General features: G+C 41.8%; 1 protein-coding gene across 3 annotated transcripts; it reads left to right on the forward strand.

The window, feature by feature from the left end:
* Positions 1-4,529: 4,529 nt before the first annotated feature.
* On the forward strand, positions 4,530-22,849 carry CILK1 (ciliogenesis associated kinase 1). Of its 3 annotated transcripts, none has more exons than XM_086482501.1 (13): positions 4,530-4,650; positions 6,344-6,398; positions 7,916-8,037; positions 9,997-10,076; positions 12,456-12,588; positions 13,037-13,208; positions 13,768-13,935; positions 16,360-16,662; positions 17,744-17,934; positions 18,570-18,721; positions 20,103-20,231; positions 22,001-22,114; positions 22,574-22,849. In XM_086482501.1, the coding sequence occupies exons 1-13, from the start codon at positions 4,550-4,552 to the stop codon at positions 22,726-22,728; spliced, it is 1,875 nt and encodes a 624-aa protein (XP_086338627.1). In that variant the 5' UTR covers positions 4,530-4,549; the 3' UTR covers positions 22,729-22,849. The 3 variants fall into 3 exon arrangements, with proteins under 3 accessions (XP_086338627.1, XP_009946051.2, XP_086338628.1); XM_009947749.2 differs by having other exon boundaries at positions 16,360-16,656; XM_086482502.1 differs by having other exon boundaries at positions 16,360-16,656; positions 22,010-22,114.
* Positions 22,850-23,242: the final 393 nt, after the last annotated feature.

The raw sequence follows: 23,242 nt of genomic DNA on the forward strand, positions 1-23,242 counted from the left end.
AGGACATCCGGAGCTTTTTGGAGTTCCCTCACAGCTTCTTTAACGAATGAATGTCTTGTTAATTAAGTGTGTTTCACTGTAGGATTCATGGATGCAAAATCCTCCCCGAGGGGAGGAGCTGGGTGCGCCACACTCCTGAAGTACACCACCCGCTCACCCTGTCTTGCAAACCTAAATGAAGAAGTGTAAAAAGAAGCTAAGACTTACTGAGTAATTATTACAGTCGGATCTGATGATCAATTCCTCGAGGCCAGGTTTTTTTTTTTGGTTCCTTGTTTCCCTTATTCTGCCTCACCCCCCTCCATTTCTTAGCTTGACGCGGGTAGAGCCGGGGAGAGCTGCTGGTGCTCAGGCAAGGAAGGCTCAGCCCCCCGGGCAGCGGTCAGACTGTCGGTGTTCTTGCCGTGTGTTCGCAATTTGGTATTTCTGCGTTCCAGTTTTGTTATTTAAACTCTTCTCGGGGACGTGAGAGAGGCCAATCTCCAGGGTTTTTTTTTGTTGTTGTTTTTTGTTTGTTTGTTTGTTTGTTTTTTAATTACGTTAAAACTCGGCTCAGCCGTAATCCCCCCCTCTGGCAGCGCTGGTGCCGCGCCGCCGGGAGTCACCCCGAGCTGCTCCGCCGCCTCTTGCGTCTCCCCACGACAGCCGCCCGCTTTTGGGGGCACCCCTAACCCCTCCCCGCGGCTGCGGCCGTGCCGGCGAGGCCCGCGGGCCCTCGCTGCCCGCCCTGCTGCGAGGGGACCGGCCGGGCGGCGCAGAGGGGAGCGGCGCCGGCCCAGCGGCCCGCGGGGCCCCTGTCGTGGGGCGTTATCCCCCCGCGGGGAGCCCCGCCGCCGCCGGGCGGGGAGCGCCAGGGGCCGGGGCGGGGGACGCGGCGGACCGCGCCATGGGCTCGGTGGCCGGCGAGGCCCGCGGCCGCCGTCGGCCGCAGCTCGTCTGGGGCGGCGCAGGCTGCGAGAAAGGGCGGCGGTGGCAGCCGCCGGGGGCGGCGGAGCCGGGGCGCCGCCATTAGGGGCCTCTCGCGCGGTTTCCGCAGGCCGGGACTCGGCTGAAGGAGGGCAAGCCCGGGCGCCGTGAGTACCGGGGGGGCGCTGGCTGCCTGCGGCGGGGAGCGGGGAGGGTACCGTTTCAGTACCGTTTCAGTGCGGGGAATGGCTGGAGCGCGGTGCTGGCGTGTGTCGGGGCCGCGGCGGGAGGCTGGTCACCGCCTCGGCGTGGAGGCCGGGCGGCAGCCACGACCTGGCCTGCCATGGCGGAGAGGCGCAGAGGCCCGCCGCTCGCCTGCCCGCCATCTCCCCAGTGCCCCGGGTCCTCCTGCTGCCGCGGGGCTGATGCTTCCCACCGCCTCTGCCCTGGTTTCCAGCTCACGGGGCACCCCAAAGCCTCCGCGAACAGGCACAGACGGCGGCTGCAGGGACAGCATCGCTCGAAACCCGCGGCTTTAAACCACGCCTTTCTGTGCGTCCTGCTAGTAACACCTTCAGGTTGTTGCCAAAGCAGAGAAGGAATTTTAAAAGGGAGTTAGTGGGGGTTTACTGTTGGCGTTTCTCGGCTCTGGCAGGGGGTGAGCCACTTTCACTTTCAGTTCTCAGCGCCTCAGCCCTTCAAACGGGAGCGGGTACTTGTTTAAAGCGAACATAAGCGAAATATTACGTTTGAGTTACACTTGTAGTCAGAAGGGAGTCTTCATATATCAAATTAGGCTTGCTTTTAAAGGGGCTTTACTGATTGATTTCTGTGGGGAAAAAATGTTTATAGGTGAGGTAGCGTCCGAACTTGGTGTTAAAATATGGTAAGAATGAGGCTTTTACTTTTTTGTGTTTAGTACCAACACAGTCTTTTATTCCGTGACAGTTTTGCAGTTTGTATTTGCATCCTCTAACAACGTGAGTTTGCCTAGACTGTGGTTCTAGACTAGAATCTAGACTCAATTATACATGTTGTAGCTCTGCAAACTGCCTGTCAGAGACTTGAGTGCTCCTTTCAGTGATTTCAGTGGGCGTTACTTACGTGAAGCAGTCTGCAGGCTAAGGTTTAGTTTATTCCCGTAGTTGAAGGTGAGAGCAGAAGGTGATAAGAACAGAACTTAAATCTTGCAAAGTAAAATAGATTTTAAAGAACAACTTCGCTATTAAGCCCATCAAGAAATGATACTGATGTAATTAACCAAAGAAGACTTTATTTATGTTCTGTTCAGTGGATTTTCATACGGGTGGATTTGTGCTTCCATAGGAGCCGTCTTAACTTCTGTGAATCCCAGCGTCTTTTTAAACGTGCATTCCTCACTGAAATCTGTGTTTTCTGGCTTTTCCTTTCTAGGTTCTTTGCCTCCCCTTTATATTTCTGTTCATTTGCCTATTTTTGTTGCATTTGACAGCAGAGCGGGAGTCACAAAGATAATTTCTTACAAGTTTTGTGAAAATTGGTGGCTGTGGAAAGGAGAGAGGCGTAAATTAGTATCCCCAGTAAGGAATAGGCAGTTATGTTCACCAGTTCATCTATTCAAGACACATCAGACAAATTATCTATCCGTGATGGCCGTGGGTGATTATTACTAGCACTGTCATGTGCTAGCAGTGTTGTGCGTCTTTTGGTTTGCTGTGGTTATCAAACATGAGGCAAAGATGCTCCACCGCTCTGCAGTTACATCCCCTGGAAAGGGATAGGTGAGTGGCAAGCAGGGGTGGCATAATGGTCCATGAGCTGTAAGCCATCGCATCTGTTAAGGTTACAGTTTCAGAACCCTCTCGTTAGCGGAGTATGTGCTGAAAAATCAGCAAGTCCCATCTGTTTCAATTTGAAGTTACCATATAAGATTATTTGTTTGGATGCTAATAAGTGTTACTTTTTCAGACAAGGAGACCATGCAAAGTCGTTAGTTGAAATTTTTGCCAAGGGTCTGAATAAAAGCCTGGGAGCCAAGGCTTCTGAGTTGCTATCCAGTCCTCGACTAGCTGGAGGAACCAAACCTTTAACCTGGATGCAGAACATTGCCCAAACGTAGCTTTATGCTATGCAGGTGCGCAGCCTGAAAACCAGCCAAAAAGAAGCTGGTACTCCAAAGTGCTCTTCTTACGGACAGGTTCTGTGTTCCTTGGCAAGTAGTATGAAATGTGGGATTAAGTCTCTAATTTGAGGTGCTCAGTTGTGGTTCTCTGTAGCAGCATGTGGAGAGAAGCAGGCATTGCTAGAGGGCAATTCCTCCTGCTTGTCTGAGACACTACTCAGTGTCTAAGAGCTAGAGACATGCTGTTTCTTTTTGGTACACGATGTGTAAAATTGTCAAAAGGCATGTTAACATCGTATTCCTAATTTGTGTTTGTTCCTGTGTCAGTATTAGTGGGGCTAATGGGCTTAGAAGGCTGAAAACAAAGGATCTTCACAACATCTTGCATTTGCAGGATTGTGTCTCTGCCTTGATGTCAGTTCAGAGTTCAAGCAACATAATCCCGTTACTTTTAAAATCCTAATTTGGCTTTGTGAAATAAAGCAAGATGGAGGTGAGATTTAAGGCTGCTACAAAAAAAAAAAAAAAAAAGTTGTGGCAATGTAGTTTAAATGCAAGTTACAGAAGGCAAAAGTCACCAGCCATAAATATTTCTGTCCTCTTGGAATTAAAGAAAAAAGAAAATGCAGGGACCAAACCCTTGTTGCAGGGGAATTCTGTTATATTTCAAATGTATGGTTAATTTATGTGAATAGATCACATCTGTTCTGCACTAAAGTGTAGGAAATACTATCAACAATTAGATTAAATGAGGGAATAAGAACTTTTTTGCTTTTTTGTCTAGCATTCTGTTGCTCATGCAGTGTCGGGACAAAAGGTCAGATAGATAACTTGATATAGCCACTACTTTAGAGACTGATTCATGCTTAGGGCTACTGTAGTGAAATATAATTGGTCTTACCTGACATGAATATAATATTCTATCTCTGAAGACTTTAAGGGAATACATACAGCTATATCTCTGGCATAGGACCTTACGGAAAGTCAGGAAGTTGGTTTGATTGATGGCAGTGTGAATTGTGAGATGGTGACTTACATGTCTGATAATTTGGCTAGAACAGATTCCCTCCTATTTTACTGTAATGCTTCATTTTTCTGATAGCAAACTGTTCTCTCCAAGCTATGAGACCTTATCCTCTGCTTTTAGTAGTAGTTTCTTCCGTTAGGGCTGCCTGCAAGCTTGCTGTAAAGTACCTCCAACTTTAGCGTAAGAGTGGATTTGGGGAACATACCCAGTTATGTCCAGATACAGGCTAGCCCTTCGTGATGAGAGACCAAGACAAGTGTTTTTGTGTAGCTTACAAGGAATATCTCTTGGAGGAGAATGGAGTCTACAAACAAGCCATCTTGGAAGGGTACAGAAATGAAATGGATTATGTTCTGTGCTTTCAGACCAAAGGCTAAGTCTTGAAAACATGATACCTGCAACTGTTCACACTGTCCTGAGTGCTCTATATTTATGCTGCCACAGAAAGAACTGGTTATACTCTGAGAAGAAACACTAAGGACTGAAATGCGCTTGCAAGCTAAAGTATCCTCATCATGAATAGGTACACAACTATCAGACAGCTTGGTGATGGAACCTACGGCTCTGTCCTCCTAGGGAGAAGCATTGAATCCGGAGAGCTAATAGCCATTAAGAAGTAAGTATTTTCATTTATTACATGACAGTGGATGGTCCAGGTTTTTCCATTCTGTAGTCCGCATCACTTGGTCATGCTGGTTTGAGTACTTCATATTCCACACCACGTTTGTATTTGGAGTTGTACTGGGGCAGCAAACAAAGCTCAAATTCCTTGTGTGCTCCAAAGCCTCAGCAGAAGGTAAAGAGAGTGAGATAGATAGGCTTATTGTAACGGTGCTCTGCTACTATGTGCAGTCAAACGTGTTTTATGTATATTATTTAGAGTATTCTGCAAGGCTGCTTTGGAATCTGCAGCCCCTTCTGTGCTGCTTACATGGAATGTACATTCATGGTCTAATTTCCAGTGTAATGTTAGTACTGCAGTGATAATTCACACAATGGATCTCAGTGTCCACTATCTGTATCTTTATAGGCTATTATGTATTGGACTTTTCAGCTTAAGATTTTCTTAAAATTCCTGGAGAAATCCACTTGATTTTCTCTGCTGTTTCAGCAGTGACCTCCGTTTGTAAATGGCTTGTTTGTCCTAGCTGTGGTAAGAGACGGCTGTAAAGTATTGCAGGCACCTTCCTGAAATTCCAACCATGACCCAGGGACATACTTGTCGAAAGAGCTTTCAGTACAATGCTGTTTTGTATGAACAGTCAATAGCTGGCTTTAGCAACTTTCTAAATCCTCTGTGCTGAGGGTTTTTTTCCTGTATCAAATCTTGCCAGAGGCACCTTTGATTTTCATTTTGCAACATGGTAGAAACTCAAAAATTCCGGAACAAACCAGAAGATGGTACTCTCTTAACTTATGCATTAATGCCAGTCCCTTATTAAGGACAGAAATGGCCTGGTGGCTGAATGCGCAAGACAGTAACTGCAAAACCACCGCTTAAACAAAAAGCGGTTAGGTATTTTTCTAAGTTTAATCGGTGCTCTTCTCTGTGCATGTACGTGTGAGCCTTCATCCTGTTGGTCCTAAAGCATAGAGTTATGTGTGAAAGAACTGAGTCGTAATCAAAATGCATATGGACAAATACTGTATTCAGAGTTATATTCTGGCTTAGGAGAAAGCAAATCTGCCACATAGTTTGTTTCTGGTAGAGCAGAGTTGCTTATAAACTTGAAAGGAAAGGCAGAATTTGAAAAGCAGTTGGCATGATAGATGCAGCTCACGAGGGAGAGAAAAACATGGGGAGCAGTGGACACTGAAAGATGAAGCAATACAACTTAGAGGGGAAAGGTATTGAAATTACAGAGAAACCAAAATACAGAGTAGAAGAGCAGGAGGGATATGATAAAATTGCAGACCCAGTGAAGTGATTTCATGTGGTCTTCATTAGATTTGCTCAAAATTCAGTCTGAGTTGTTCTTAACTGTCGTAACCGTTGTTGTTTTTACAATTAGACTCTACTCAATCGCACTGTATACTGGAAAGAAAAATAGTGTGCCCTGACTTGTTGAAGGCTCTGAAATTTTTGCAGGAAAATATATATATGAAAAAAGGCAATCCTGTAACAGTCATGCTTTTACATTTTATCAGAGTACCTTATCTAGAGATGTAAAGTTTTTTGACAAAGGAGATAACACCTTATATTTTGATGGAAGAACTGAATTGTTAAGATGTAATGAGAGTTACGGGTCTAAGACCAGCTGATGTTGGCCATGTCTTAATCATTTTTTTCCCCCTCTCTACTACTGTAGAATGAAGAGAAAGTTTTATTCCTGGGAGGAATGCATGAACCTTCGAGAGGTTAAGGTATTTGTTTCATTTGATTGTTGACTTTAGACAATCCCTGACACATTTTGGGGTAGCATCAAATTCTTTCCACCTGTTTTATCAAAAACTCCCCCCAACGTGAGCTGTGGCGTATGGCATTACAGTTCTGTTTCGTGGCTCTGCATTTGAATTGCATGACGGTAGTCTTATAAAAGTTCTTATTAAAATTCTGTAGTCTTACAAAAAAATTATTTGGTTGTAGGGAGCTGCTTCCTCCTTGCAGTGCGTGGTGTGTGAGCGAGAGAGCTTTTGTGTCACAAAACCTGGAGTTGATTGGTGTTTGCTTTTAAGAGCTTGAGAACACATGCCCTTTGCACAGGAGTGACCTCTGTACATGTAGTTGTTTCTGGATAGGTGGTTTTGGGGGCAGATATTTAGCATGAAATTCTGACACCAGCAGAGCTTTAGGGGTGTGTTCTACAGACCTGCTTTTATTTCTGGTCCTTGCCATCACTGTTGCAAACATGCAGAAAACCTAGGTCACTTTTCTTACAGTAGCACATCCTGGTACTGTGTTGCTACGGAAAGAATGAATGTAGAATACACTGAAAATCTAAAAAGAAGGGAGAATGAAGACCCAAGTATGCTGGTTTTTGCTGGGATAGAGTTAATTTTCTTCGTAGCAGCTTGTATGGGTCTACATTTTGGCTTTGTGACCAAACCAGTGTTGATAACACAGGGATGTTCTAGTTACTGCTGAGCAGTACGTGCACAGCATCAAGACTTCTCTGTTTTTCATGCTTCCCTGCAGTGAGTAGGCTGAGGCTGGGCAAGAGGCTGGGAGGGGACACGACCAGGACAGCTGTGACCAAAGGGGGATCCCATAGGTCACTGTGCTCAGCAAGAAAAGCTGGGAGGAGGAGGAGGAAAGGGGGGGACATTCAGAGTGATGGCATTTGTTTTCCCAGGTAACCATTCTGTGTGATGGAGCCCTGCTTTCCTGGAGATGGCTGAACACCTGCCCTCCGATGGGAAGCAGCGAGTGAATTGCTTGCATGCACAGCTTTTGCTTTACCTATTACCCTGTTCTTATCTCAGCCCTTGAGTTTTCTCATTTTCTGCCCTTCCCATTCTCCCCACATCCCACTGGGGGGAATGAGCAAGCTCAGCTGCCCGCTAGGTTTAATCCATAATACTGAGGAAGAATTTCCAGGGTTATGTTTAGTCCTAAGTCTAACCTTACTATTGCCAGTGGAAGTACAAGAAGATTGTGAATTCTGCCAGTAGGAAGTTGCTTTATAGAGAAAATGCAGTTGTTTTGGTGCCTACTGTCATGCCGGATAGCTGGTTTTTGAATGGCTAGCACATTAAATTGATACGTATATTGTATGTGTGTTGGGTTGGAGACCTTGTCTTTGTTCTTAGAGCTGTCTGATTATTTAAAATATTGAAGAGTTTTTTTGAAGCCAGGTCTTACACATTGGTGAAATAGTTTTTCTTCTTTTTTGGTTAGAGTAAGACCCTCATAAAATCCTGTTTGTATTTTCTGTTTCTAGTCTTTGAAGAAATTAAACCATGCCAATGTAGTAAAGCTGAAAGAAGTTATCAGGGAAAATGATCATCTGTACTTTGTGTTTGAATATATGAAGGAAAATCTTTATCAGTTGATGAAAGAAAGGTATGTAGCAGCATCAGCCGTTTCTGATATAAATTAATTACTTGCGTCATGTGTTTTTATCACCCCTGTTACTTTTCAAAGGACTTTGGATCACTGTGGCTTAAGGCTGTGTGCTGCAGTAAGAGCTGTGGCTGTCACCTTTGAACATATCCCAAACACTTTAGTGAGAGTTTCTAGTGTCTCTTCCCAGATTAGCCTGGCAGAGAAGTAGGGCGCTCTTTTGAGAGTTAGGAACTGTGGACTTTTGACAGCCCTCACCCTGAGAAGGCATTGAACCTAGAACTTCTGATTCCTACGTAAGTACTCCAACAGGCAGTGCTTTTTATATTAGAGGTTGGTATCACCGCCTCTTCTATTGTGGCTTCCTCAAATAAATGACTAAATAAAAAGTGGTTGAAACAGTAATCATGATTGGATTGCGATCTGGATTGCTTCTAGGAATATTTCTTTTTCCTTGCAATTTGAACTGACATATCCAAAGACCGTCTATTGTATTTGTCAGTGTTCTCAATAAAATCAAGCTTTTTGATATTTGCTGGAGCATTAATAAAGTCTTAATTTTAGCCTTTGGGCCATGATAGCATCTTCCAGAGGATAATTTGGGGCAAAATAGCTCGTTGCTTTGAATTGTTCTCTGAGATGGCCATTTTCTCTCTATGGGCCATAGAATCAGCTTGGGAGATGACAGTAATCTTACTTGTTTTAACAAAGGAAGATTGTTATTGTAACGTATCTCTGTGAATACTTCATAAAATACCTTTTTAAACATAAAAATACTTATTGTGCATGCACAGGTATAGAATAACTAATTAAGTTGGACATATGGATGCTGATTTTTAATTATACGAAATGGTGAACCTTGAGAAAATGGTTCAAGTGCGTAACATACAAACCAGTTCTCTTTTAGGAATTTCTTTAAAGTGCTTGATATATCCTACTTTCTTATGAAAACAAAAGGGCAGATATCTGTAGCAGTGTGCTATGCATCGTGTTCTCTGTGGTTTAGCTAGGCCCTGGATTGTATAAATCAAACCTTTAAGGATGTGATTTATTTGCTTAGTCTTAGTTAAAATTACCAGTTTTGCTGGAAGGGACTGTAGAGGAAATATGACTCCCTTTGTGCTGTAATTAAAAAAATAAGCAAGCAAATATGAAAAGCTGACTGTAGTAGTTGATCTCACTTTTGAAATATGTGACGGTCAGTTTTTTGAGAGGAATCAAGCTCAGGAAGTTGAATAAGGCCCAGGCCATCTTCTTCATTCACTGTTTGGCTCTTTCTGAATAAAATTGTCACTGATTTCCACTCCAGCCTGTCTCTACTGTGTTTTGGCGTGCACAGAGGCAGCTGGTACAGAGCTGTTTGATCAGAATCCTCTCTTGGTAAGAGGGGCTGTCATTAACCTGCCTGCTGTGGCTGATCTTCTTGCCTGAATATTGTGAGGAGAAGAGCCTCTTGTTTGCAGTGGTAGCAGATGAGACTGGTTTGTTTCAGATAACAGAAGAGAAAGAGGTAGTACATCAGCTGTTAGATAATAACAAGGGAGAATCAAAAGTATGTCTTCTACATACTCTAGAAGAAAGGCCAGAAGAAACTGTGCATGAAAAGCACTAAATTAACATGAACCCTTGCTGTCTTGAGGAGTGTGCCTCATGACCTGTACATGTTAAGGTTTATTCAGTTTGGCCAATTTTCTTTTAATTTTTTTTCTTTCCCCTTTTTTATTTCACTCTCACTCTCACATGGTCTTAACATCATGTTACATAAGTTATATGGCAGTTTTGCAGATACTGTGTAAATTTTATTGGAGAAATAAACTATATGAGTGTGCTTAAAATGTATGTAGCAGTTTTAATGTCATTGTTACCTTTTATCCTTGGTTCATTAGCTAGCGTAAGCTAATGTGTGAACTTAATCATTAACATTAATATTTATTTCTTCCCATTTCTTTTATCCCACAGAAACAAACTGTTTCCTGAGTCTACAGTTAGGAATATTATGTATCAGATCCTGCAAGGGCTTGCGTTTATCCATAAGCATGGTAGGTTATCTTTTAGCTGTAAACATTTTGAACTAGAACAAGATAGTGTCTGTGTAAGCTTTTTAATGAGTACACTAACAGTTACATTACTAACTTTAGTAAAGGGAGTGATCAAAAGAATGGCACTATATGAGAGATCCATATTGCTAAAAATACCCATATTTTATAGTTGCCTGAAATTTTAGTCTGGAGGTCTACTCAGTTCCTTTTCTGTAGATTTCTACTTTCTCAAACTGGCAGCTAGCCACTTTCTAAAACATAACCTGATGCTAATGGGCACATTTCTTGATAGATTTAGAGGTCCCTCGAGATTGAGAATAAAGGAAAAACTACTTTTTTTTTTTTTCCAAGGTACACACAGATACCTGAATAAAACACACATTCTCTGTAAGATACACTTAAAGTAATAAACTCTGAGTGACAAACAGCTTTTATTGCATGGCCTTCCAGCTAATTTTTACAGTAATGATAAAAGCTAAAGCTGGTGTACCAGCCAGTAGTAGCAAGACCCACTAAACAACAAAAAAAGATTTATTTTTATAATAAATTAACCATGTTTTGCTGCCCTCTCCAGTTCTGCCTGCTTGATACGCTGTAGTGTACGCTGCTGGTCAGCTCTTGGGGTTATCAGAAGAGAACTAATGTCGGTGGCCAGAGACTTGGAAGTGAAAGGCTTGTAGGACCAGCATTTCAATTCACTTGAACAACACATTTAACTTTGTTTTCGAAAACATTTTCAAGCCAATGGCTTTATTCTCTGTTCTAATGGGGCTTGGATACTTTTCTGAAACCTAACTAGAAATTCCAGTCTGTTCCAGTGAGATGCGAACTACTTAAAAACAGAAAAATAATATGATTTCTTTGCAAAAATCTAAGCCACCTTTTTTAATAAATTGTCAAATGGATCACAACCTTTCAGAATACCTTTTACTGCTGTTTAACTTATATAGCTATAAAGAATGAACAATTTTGTGTCAAAACTGACTATCTTGTTCACTGACTTGCTACGCAGTAGACTGATATTTCTGCCAAGATATTGCAAAGCTGTAGTTACAAAGAGCTGGAAATTCATGGCAAGCCTGACAAGATGGTCTTGATGGTCTGGTGGCTCACAGTGTGAGACTGGGTGTCCCAAGATTCTCTCTGCAACAGTTTGGAAAAAACACATGAACTTTTTTTCCCTCTCTTTAATTTCTCTGTTCTCCTTCTGTATGGCATAGAAATGCTTGTCAAGTAAGCTTTTTATGTTCTTTGTCCATCCAAACTCTAAGCATCTTTTCATATTTGAATACACAATCGGTGGCTTTTTACAAGTTTGCCATGAAATAAATTGCCTCAAAAGCATTCTGTTGGTGCATTGCATGTTTGTGGCAAAATACAGAAGTGATTATACGAAATGCTAAAAGCAACCTTGATTAATCTGTCTGGTACCTTCCACAAAGAGGCAGTAGTTCAAGCTGGCACCAGAACATCTACTTAATAGTATCCCTAGAAGGACGTAATCTGCTGGTTGGTAGAAATCTACAGCACTATGTTTTCAATGCTTCAATCTATCAAACAAAAGTTAATATAGTTATACTGGACGGTGTAGACACATCCTATGTGAGTGATTATTCTGTTCTCTGTGGGAGCATATTCAAGGCCATGGAAAAAACTAAGCATGTTGGAAGGTTTCTGAAAAGGAGGTCACAAACCTCTAGTAAGGTGCCACAGAGGGAGCTGTATCTAGGAAACAGTGGTCTTGGATGCCTGCAAGAAAAAAGCATAAGGACAAGTTTTCCAGACTAGGGGTGGAAACAAATTTCAGAGACAGCAGTCAGTAATATTCTAGCCCTCTTCTCTCATTTGTAATGGAAGAGCTCTTGCGGAGTGCTCACCTGTGGTCAAGTTTTGCTGAATGCAGAGAGCACTTAAAAAAATACATTGAGATCCTCTGTCTGACAGAGTGCTTGCAGATTATTATGTACTCAGATTTAAAAAGAAGTTTCAAAGTGCAAAAAATTGCCTCATGTTTTAATTCGTATTCTGTTTAAAAGAACGTTTGAAGTAATTTTTTTATGTCTTCATTGCACAGTTTGCAACTCAATTAGAACGAAACTAACATTAAAATGGTGTAAATTTTTTTGCGTTAAAGAGGTGTCACTTGAAAGGGAGCTATCTGACTGAATGCTCTGAATTCTTATAAGATAGTCAACTTATGTATACTGTTTTTCACAGTCTGACTGAATGACCGCTATACTGACTAGCCCTGTTGATCACATCAGACTGTGAACTCTGTGTTCAGCAATAAAAACTGAAGCAAAACAATCCATGTAGAAAATAAAAGCTGCATCTGTGGGTGGTGTTGCAATGGATGCCAATATTTCATTTGAATTTTAGGGTTCTTTCACAGAGACTTGAAACCTGAAAATCTCCTTTGCATGGGACCAGAACTTGTGAAAATAGCAGACTTTGGCTTAGCCCGAGAAATCCGATCTAGACCTCCTTACACTGATTATGTATCCACAAGATGGTAAGTGCTAGTATTCACCTACATTGTGTGAAACTTAATAATCAAGTCTTTAAAGACATGTATTGCATTCGTGCTGAATGTAATACTACTTTTGATGCCTCCTCTTTATGAAACTTTAATTTAAGCTTGGCATAATTCGAAAAGCTTCAGTTAGTACAAGACAGTTTAGAGATGGCAGCAGCACAGGAGCAAAGAGGGAGCCTGATAAGGCAGGTGGGAGATGCTGAGATTGCTGCATGTCGGGAAAGCATAAAAGAGCTTACAAGAGGTTATGTAGGTTTTAATTCTTCATTCTGGGGAAAAAAATGAAGATAGGAGAGGATAGGAGCTTTTTAAGGGATGTTTACTCTTAACAGCAAAGAAGGATGAGCTGAACGGTTTTGTGTATGTCTGTTTGAATTGTGTTGATTGTTGGGATTTGTTTCTTTGTGTTTTTAATTTCTTACAGGTACAGGGCTCCTGAAGTCCTTCTGAGATCCACCAGCTATAGTTCTCCAATAGATATTTGGGCTGTTGGTTGTATAATGGCAGAAGTTTACACGCTGAGGCCTCTCTTCCCAGGCGCCAGTGAAATTGATACTATATTCAAAATTTGCCAAGTCTTGGGGACGCCAAAGAAGGTAGCTGAAGTGACATTCGACACTACAGTAACACTAGAAGTGTTCTACAATACAGAATAGCACAGTAGTAGTAAGCACAAAAATAACAAATTTTCATGCTTACCGCTTTTGTATGGCATTGATCTCAGCTATAGTAAACTAAATTCAAACTTTCTTTCTCAAAATAAGCATTATATAACTATGCTGTAAAACCTGACACTTAGAGGAGGAGAAAAAGACTCTTGAACAGCAAAGTCATTAGACTGTGATTTCATTAGGCGAAAATTTAATTTTCTTTTGCGTGTTGCATGTAAACCTGTGGTTTAAGAGGCTAGAAATTGGAATCATGGCAAGACTACGATTTCCTGATTCCATTTGTGCCTTTGACTTGCTCGGTTGTAAAGCAAAACTTACCTCTCACCAGAGGTTTGAGGTGAAAATTTCTAGTGAAATCTTTAATATAGTCTAGAGTAAGCTGGACACAGTCTGTTACTGATAGGAAAATATATGCTAGTGTACTTAGGCACTGTGATATGTTGCAACTTAACTTTCTTTGTGATTGGAAATCTCATTCTTCCAGAATGACTGGCCTGAAGGCTACCAACTCTCAGCCTCCATGAATTTTCGCTGGCCTCAGTGTGTACCTAACAACCTAAAAACCCTCATACCTAATGCTAGCAGTGAAGCAGTGCAGCTCATGAGAGACATGCTGCAGTGGGACCCCAAAAAGCGGCCAACAGCTAGTCAGGTTTGGTTGTCTTTTCGTTTTCTCACCTCTGCATATGATGCTTCCTTTCACTGCAAGACACCTTTTACTTACAGCCATTTAACAGTTACTCGGGGGTGCAGTTCTTAGAAGGGAGAAGAGCAGAAGCCAAGAATAACTTGCAAGACAAAGGGTAGTAATTAAAAGACAGTAATCAGTCTTATGCATGCCACATCAACTGCATGGGGTGTGTGCTCAATGATCACATGTGTGACTGCAGTGTGTATAAGTACACCTGAATTAAGTATAATCCAGTCACTGTGAATAGCAGCAGAGCGAAGGTAGGATGTAGAGCTGAAGGCTGTGATGCTGTTCTTTCATTGCTATTGGTACGTGCCACAGAATCACGGAATGGTTGACGTTGGAAGGGGCCTCTGGAGGTCATCTGGTCCAGCCCCCCTGCCTTAGGCAACATGTGCCAGTGCTCAGTCAGCCTCACAGTGAAAAAAGTGTTTCCTGTTGTTCAAAGGGAAACTCCTATGTTTGTGCCCATTGCCTCTGGTCTTGTCACTGGGCACCACTGAAAAGAGCCTGGCTCCACCTTCTTTGCACCTTCCCTTTGGGTATTTGCATACTTTGATAAGATCCCTCTGAACCATCTCTTCTCCGGGCTGAACAGTCCCAGCTCTCTTAGTCTTTCCTCATATGAGAGATGCTCTGGTCCCTTCATCATCTCCATGGCCCTTTGCTGCACTCCCTCCAGTATGTCCATCTCTCTGTTCTGCTGGGGAGCCTAGCACTGGACACAGCACTCCAGGTGCGGCCTCACCAGCACTGAGCAGAGGGGAAGGATCTACCACCCTGTACCTGCTGTCAACACTTCTGCTCATGGAGCTCAGGGTACCGCTAGCCTTATTTGCAGCAAGGGCATATTGGTAGCTCACGTTCAGCTTGGTGTCTACCAGGTCCTTTTCTGCAAAGCTGTTTTCCAGGTGGGTGACCCCAGCACGTACTGGCGCGTGGGGTTGTTCATCCCCAGGTGCAGGACTTGGTGCTTCCCCTTGTTGAACTTGATGAGGTTCCTGTCAGTCTATTTCTCCAGCCTGTTGAGGTCCCTCTGGTGTATCAGCCACTCCTCGCGGTTTTGTGTCATCAGTGAACTTGCTGAGGGTGCACTCCGCACCACCATTGACATCATTGACGGGGGTGTTGGACAGTATTTGCCCCAATATTGACCTCTGGGGTGCACCAATACCTACTGGCCTCCAACCAGACTTTGTTCCACTGATCACCACCCCCTGGGCCTGGCCATTCAGCCAGCTTTCAATCCACCTCACTGCCTGCTCATCCAGCCCAGTGTTGCCTGGATAGCGCTACCTTATGCAAGGCAGTTGGCAGGGCGGTCTCAGCTCAACTGCACTGTAGACGCGTCCCAGCATCCTGTGTATAAGCATAGCCCAGGTCATCAGTGTTGCACATATAATGGTTCAACTGATGTTGTTGACGACAGCCGCTGATTTCAGATATTGGTACTGTAGTGGTAGTACCCAAGTAATGAAATGAGCAGGGCACCTTTTGAAAAACAGATGTGATTCTGGGTTCAAATCTGACTTGACTTCAGTAGAACCGCAGCTGAACCTTTGTGATTATGTCAGACCTTCAGTACAAATTGTGATAAAAAGCTTTAAAGCTAATTAAAGTAGTTAAAAAGTAAAATAGATTAAGAACTCGCAGAGGTAATGAGAAGTGAAAAATACTGACTATCACTTGGTGTTAAGAGCCTTTAATGAATGTTTTACAGTAAGTTACTCATATGGGGAGGAATCTGAGCTTTCAGAAGCTTTTTGCACCAAGAGGTCTTTGGGAAGGGAAGATGAGTATACCTGAAACAGCAAAATGGGCAGAGATTAATTGCCTTTACTGACAGCTCCTTAATTATGTGGAAGGGAGGATAAAGATATTTTTATCAATTTGTCTTCCAAAAAAGAGAGGGGCTTATTTTCATAAGGATTATATTTCTTTCACTTGATTCGGTCTTGTAACTGGAAAATGGAAGAGATGGGCTGTCTCTGGGGTCATTCAGGTCTCGATGGCTGAATCTGTGCTGACAGGTGTGCGTGTGTGCGCCCATGTGCACCCACAAGCACACGTGACGAGACAGCACTTAATGAAGCATGCCCTGAGAGGTCATATACCTGGTTAAGTATCTTACTTCTGCAGAACCTTTTCCTTTTGTGCAAGAACACAAAGGATTTGATAACTTTGTATCTGTTGAAACTTTTCTACTGTTGCAACAGTATTCTGAAGCAGGTTGTGCTCACTAGAATCTAGTGTTGAGAAATGCATCTTCTGCTGTTTCTCACCCCAGAAAATAGAGAAATTAAATTTGTACTGTCATGTAGGGCTACAGTAAGTTAAAAACTTTAGTTTCCGAAGTTGGATCCTAAAATCTTCATTATGTTTTAGGCACTTCGATATCCGTACTTCCATGTTGGGCGTGCTCTGGGCTTTCAGGAACTGGGGAAACAAAAGGAACTGCATAATAAATCGTCTCTGCATATTAAGCCTGTCCCTCCAGCACAACCCCCTCCAAAACCTCATGCCCGCATCTCGTCAAGGCCTTTTCAACAAAGCCAGTCTTCTCAGCACTTGGTGTACCCGTTTAAGACAGACCACTCTGGGGCTGAGCACGGTAACTACTTACAGGAGGACAAGTCTAACCAGGTTCTTCTGCCAGCAATTCACAATAAGGTTCCTCAGCAGGTAAAGGTCCGTCTAGCATAAGATACACTTCCTGATAATGCTGCCTGATTTTTCCTTAATTGTTCTTCTCTTTCTTGTTCTCTTTCAAGGTTCTTATACTTTATAAAAAAGGACAGGAAATAGGAATAAAGAATAGTTAAACTTTCGGCTAGAAACTGGAAGTTACTCTGTTGAAATCTAAATCCAATTGCTATAAAACAAGCCAGTCGATTTCTCATTTTAAAACCGTTTATGCTTCCCTTTGTTGTACCCTTTAAAGGATGACACTGATTTCACATGAGTAAAAAAAGGATGTACAATGGTCAGAACATTAATGGGATTGATGCCAGAGACAAAAGTATTAAGCTAAATAGTATTGAAACGAGGCGGAGTGGCCTATTGCCTTCATCCATTTAAGGCAGCCAGTCTATGTGACTGAGAATAATAGTCCCTTTGGGCTTCTGTACTGTCCGTGGAAAACAACAGATTGTTCTTTCAGCGTAAGAACCTACCATTTCTCTTGGTTCTACAAGGCGGCTGGATTCATAAGATAGGTGATGAGAGCAGACAGTGTGAATGCTGCTGCTAAGAGGACAGTGTAAAGCAGGGTCTGTACTAGCCCGGTACAGAGTCACACAAGGTTGAAATGTACTGATGAGCTTAAATGGCTGAAGAGGCACGAATTTGTACCTATGGTGTCCTGCAGGAAAAATACATTTTATGAACGTCTAGACACAGGCTTGTGGAAACATGAATGTGCATGCAGTTTTGTACTCCCTAGATGGGTCAAGAAACAAAAATTGAGTGCGAGCTGATTATTTGGGAGCTGTATAGTGAAACATAAAGAGAACTGGGATTGAGACCTAAGAATTTTATTCTTCTGTCAGTGCAAGAGGCTTTATTACAGGGTGAAATGCAGAAGATATGTAATAATGGCTACAGGCTACAGATAGTTTTTTCAGCATGTTTCATGAAAGATGAGGATTCTGTTGTTACAGTTATACTACCCCTACTACTCTTTGAGACAGGAAAAAACCTCTTCTTTGTTCCTGTCACCTGTTTTATGGTGTAAGTGCATGGGTTTGTTTCTTTTCAATCTTTATAACAGAAGACATCTGCTGGGACTGAGAATATAAATGGTGAACTTAAGCCAAAAACTAGGAGAAGATGGGGACATCTTGCTAGAACAGTGAAGAGTTCTGAAGACTGGGATGACTTGGAAGACCTTGATTTCAGCTCTTCCATCACGAGGGTGGACTTGAAAAACAAGAAGAGGCAAGGTGATGAAACTCTTTGCCGGTAAGTTGGTTTCCCTTATGTCCATGTGCTATTTGGTCTTACTGCCTTAGGCTTCGTCTCTTTTTTCACATTGTTGCTCTTTATGCTTTCTGTGGATCTAGAAACATATATCCAGGCTGGAAAGGCCATGCAGCTTGTCTCACTCCTGCTTTGCCTTGGTTGCTTGTTGAATGCTGACCTTTGAATTGCAGTGCATTTTTTGATGGATAGTGCATCCGTCTATACAATCCCTTGTTCATTTTTCCCCACTGAAAATGATGCTTAGCTAAAGTGTTTCCAAGTTAGTCTTTGCATATGTCCTTTCTATTTCACATTTGAACAATTTTGACACGTTCCACACATATAAAAGTTCTGTGTGACTCTAAGCTGCAGTTTCCATGGATTATACACAGCAGAGAAAAACTTACCAAATGATTTATAAAAACTGTAAAAGTGATATATAAGGGAACTAGAAGTGGAAATCTGATTTTCAGGGGCTTCAGGCTGAAAATACTCCCTGTTGTCTGATTGTTTATGCTGTAGCAAACATAATATGAGGAAATGATTCCTGGAGATGGGATGGACTTGAGAAGGCCAACTGTGGATAAACATGTGCTATAAAAATTGGACTAAGTGTAACAATTTTGGGGTTATAGATTTGAAAGCATTTTGGACCTGAAGCCTTTGGATGCTGTAGGCTCTGGCAGCAGTGCACCTTCCCATACAACCTTCCCACGGCAGGACACTCCCACATTGCGAGTTTCTGCAGCAAAGCAACACTACTTGAGACATTCTAGGTACCTACCTGGTTAGTAAAAAATACTTATTTCTTTTTCTTCTTGTAATTCCAACAGCAGTATGAAATAGTCATTGGTACATTAGGCTTTATCCTTGGAGCTTGTGGAGGAGGGCTGCTGCTTAAAGAAAGTGAGGAAAGCAAGAGCTTTGCCAGTGTAGATGGCCATGAGACACACTACATTCTAGCAATCCAGCAGCTGAGATAAATCCTACTTACAAGAAGGGGACAGGATTGTTGGTACTTCTTCCTCCTGCCGGATACTCTTTTACACTTTGAAGTGTGTTTGAAAATACCTGTTAATGTGTCAAGCTATTCCCTGTTTGCCTCAGAAGGGTAAGACTGGTCTTAGAGACTGTAAAAGGAGATGCGTATGTAATACCATGAACAACAGAAGCTAACTGGTAGTGGGAATATGTTTTTCTGTAGCTTGGAGTTAGATAGAATGCGAATCCATGTCTCTAGAGGAATTGCACGCCTGTCCTTGTGTTAACCTCTGCTGTGCTGAGACCAGCACTGGGGCAGGATGAAGTGTAGGAGATGGACAGCATGTCTGCCTGTATTTAAAATGAGCTGAATATAAACGTGTCCTCTTTCATAATTTCTGTTTATAAAGGCAGTGTTAGCTATTCATTCACTTGTAGTACTAATACTTGAAATAAATTGAGTAAACTAGAAGGTATCGTGATGGTAAACTCAGTCTTTTTTCCTGAAACAATTAAATTTAATGACTTTCAAATTGGATCACTTAAGTAGACTTTTGGTAGCTAAAGCATTGTGTTACTAGAGGAGGTTGTAAAACACATTGGTCCCAAGCTTGCTTTTGCTTTACCATAAATTGTGAGCGCATCCTTGCATGTTAAGTACCCTGCTTAAATATGGGGTGTGTACTAAGTACAAATAATACGTGACGTAACTCTACTGCAAACTGTTTGCACAATCTGTGGTTTCAGTAGATACACCAAAGCAGAGTACAGTGCTATGAGAAATGCAATCTACCGATGCTCTCAAGTTACTTTGTCAGGCTAAAAGCTGTAAAATGCTGTGTTTGATGCAAAGCAAGGATTTCATTTACGTAGCAAGCTTTGCCTTCTGTGACTTGAGAATATTTGTGGCCTTGATGTAAGCATCCTGTCCACTGACAAAAGGAGCCATTGATGTTAGCGGAACTACTTAAACTATTATCTTTGCGGGATTAGGGCCTATGGCTAGTCATAGCATTCCCCTGTGAGAGGGTGGGAGGTAACCCAGAGGCATGTTAAGAGTGAAAAGGTTTTGGTTGAGTTCACTGAACTGGACATCTGCTCTGAGATTGTGCATCAGATGGAATGAATACAAGCCTGTGTAACTGAACAGGGATTTCAGTGTGGTAATTTTTGCATTTTTGCAATAGGGATAAGCACAAGGAATGGCATTGTCTCCACTTCGAACAAAGAGTCTGTTCCGTCTAATCCATGGCCCAGTTCTGGTTTGCCTGGGAAAGCTTCCAGCTTGGGAGGAAGCATTAACAGGATGAATTCAGGTAAGAAGCTGTGCTTAACACTCTGAGAAAAGGTAATAGATGATGTCTCTACAATTCCACACAGCTGTATTTTGGGGGTCACCCATTTCTAATACATTGTCAGCTCTGAAAGAATTTGCTACCGTGTCTGTTCCTTCTGTTGAAATCAGTTACAAGCGTTGTTCCTTGGATTTGGAGACTACCTTAGACTGAAACAGTAATTTCTTCTGATGAATCCCCAAAAGTCTGGTTTGAAGTACTATATGCATAGAAGGTTGGACAGCTTAGGTCTGTTCAACCTGAAATACTTCATCTTGCCTTCAGTTTCCCTCATCGGTTTTTGTAAGTCAAATTTTCAGATTTCCAAATTACTTTAGTCCAGGTGGTGCATAAGTGACTGTCATAGAGGAGGAAGCTGGTCTGAATTGAAATAGCCATACACATCACTCTTGTTACGTGAATAAAGCAAATAAAAGCTGTCATCTATCATCATGTCTTTTAATTGATGCTGTTTAAAATAGTGAAATAATTGTAGCTTTAAAAACTTGGGACAGAAAGCAAAACTCTTCAATTTTTCTTCTTCAGGTTTTTGGGGCATTTGGTATTTCAGGTATTTAATCCTTAATATTTGATTTGAAGTAATTAATTTGTAGATTTTTATGTTAGATTTTACCAGATATACTTAAACGTGTTGATGTTTCTAGATTGTGTCTATGTATTTCCTCTCTAAATCTTTCTTGGCTTCAGGTTTTCATGTGTTGTTACAGTTCTTACAGTGCAGTACTTGTTATGCTTATGTTGTTATGAAAATGTTTGATTGAGAAAATTTCTGTTGAATCTTGCCCCAAATAAACTTTTTGGGCCTTTAGAAACTCTGGTTTAAAAAATAAAGACTTAAAATTTTGGATATAATTTCATCAGAAAATGGTTCTTTAAAGATTCAAGATGGGAGGATGTTGTAAATGGCTAAACTACATGAGAACCTTTATATACATAGCACATGTCTTCTTCCTGGCTCTTCTACAAGTTTTTGCTTCTTTGGTAGCTGCGTAGGATATAATTAGATTTTTCCCTTTTTTACTTACTACCATCATTTCCCACGATATGCTTTGCCACTGCTCTGCTGCTGTAGATGTGCGATGGATCTGACCTGTGCATGCTGACTTGTTTAGTGTCCATCCGCGCTGTGACTCTAGCCTGTTTTATTTATAACTATTTTTGTTCCATTTTCTCCAGCTTATCCTACAGGTCAGTCATATCTTTTCCTGTTCAGCTTAGGGACAAGTGTTGTAGCTGACTTTACAAATTTGGAACGTGAATCCATCCCAGTTTATTAAGTTGGGCTCTTACTTCAGTAAGAGCTTTGTGTGGCACCAAAGTCCCAGACTCACTGCATAGAAATCAAGAGTGAGTGTATTCATAGGACCCAGTTGCTGAAAGTCAAACAAAATCATTCCAACTGAAATGCTAAGTTTTGAAAGCTTTGAGAAACCTTGAAAAAGCTGAGATGTCAGGAAGAAGCAGAAATTGCCCTTCTAAGAGTACAATGTGTACCTATTTTCCATTCATCTTTAATGCAGTCTGACACTGACAGCCTCCTGAATGCGGGTGTATATATATATATATAGGATCTGTGGATTTCTAGTGTCTTCAATTAAGTTCTTGTTTTCATCAGTCCATGATCAGGCTTGATCTTGAATGTGACCCATCAGTGCACACCTTTTGTCATCTGTTGGTAGTATGGGAGACCCACTGTGGTGAGCTCAAGTGTTCCTTGCCATGTCTTTCAGGGCCCATAGGATCAAGCGGTCTGACTAGCGGTTATATCCCTTCATTTCTGAAGAAGGAAGTAGGTTCTGCTGGGCAGAGGGTTCAGTTAGCACCAGTTGTGGATCCATCTTCTAGTAAGTATAGTACCAAAGTTGTCTTGGTCCCTTGCTCTTACTCTGGTAATGTATATATGCAGCACTGAGCTACTTATCTTTGCTTTACTTTATTTGTAAGTATTTGACTGACTGGAACGATAGTTTGTAAGCTTGCAGGACTTCATATGGAGAAGGATTTGGTTTATTTTTACTTTGTTTATGAAATACATGGGTTTATCCACAGCATTTTTCAGTGGGACCTTGGTATGAAAGCTGTCACAGAATTCACGCTTGTCACATATATGATATAAAAACTCCTTGTTTGAGAAGGTTTTAGGGATTGGATCCACCGTTGTTTCACATCAGCAAATCCTGTTAAAAAAGGAGGCTGATTTCCCGAAGAAATAAGGATCTGGACCTGCATCCAGTTGCTGTTCAATGTGGACAGCTACTCACTGTAGCTCATGTCATCTCATGGCATTTTCTTTTGTCCCTTAGATTATGCTTCTCTGAAGTCAGTAAGGGCCCATCTTGGGCAGCCATCGTTCAGTTCGCCTACAAAAAGCACGCCAAGGTTAATGCCTCTCCCACCACCAGCTCAGCCAATCCACGGGCGTGTGGACTGGTCCGCAAAGTATGGTGCTCACCGGTGACGCGTGGCGATACTCTCTAAACCAGTGCGTGTTTCCCATGAAGTGTTGGCTAACATGAGACAATTTGATACTGTTTTATATACCTGTAAATTTAAAAGAAACAGATCTTCTATGAACGAGACATTTTGAAGGGTTTTTAAATTTTATTTGTATTAATTTGAATGCAATCTTCTACCTTTTTGTATAAAATCGTTTTGTTATATAATTGGGTCCAGTTATTTTCATAAATCTGATGCATTTTGTATATATGGCTTAGGGGGTTTGGCATTTTTATACGATAAATTTTTTATAATGAACTTTTTTAAAAATTCACTTCTCCTTTAATAGAATCAACTTTTATAAAAAAGTGGATTAAAAAAGCAAAGTGGTGCAATATTGCAGTGGGAGAGAAGTACTGAGGAAGGGGCATTCATTAGACATTTTCTGAAGTTTATGTGCTAAATGAGGCTGTACAATTTCAATGGTGGCACATCTTGATGCCACGCTTCTGCTGTCCTGTACTCATTTGCTGTGT

This window comes from Leptosomus discolor, chromosome 2 (assembly GCF_034619465.1).
Source record: "Leptosomus discolor isolate bLepDis1 chromosome 2, bLepDis1.hap2, whole genome shotgun sequence".
In the NCBI taxonomy this organism is placed as follows: Eukaryota; Metazoa; Chordata; class Aves; order Leptosomiformes; family Leptosomidae; genus Leptosomus; species Leptosomus discolor.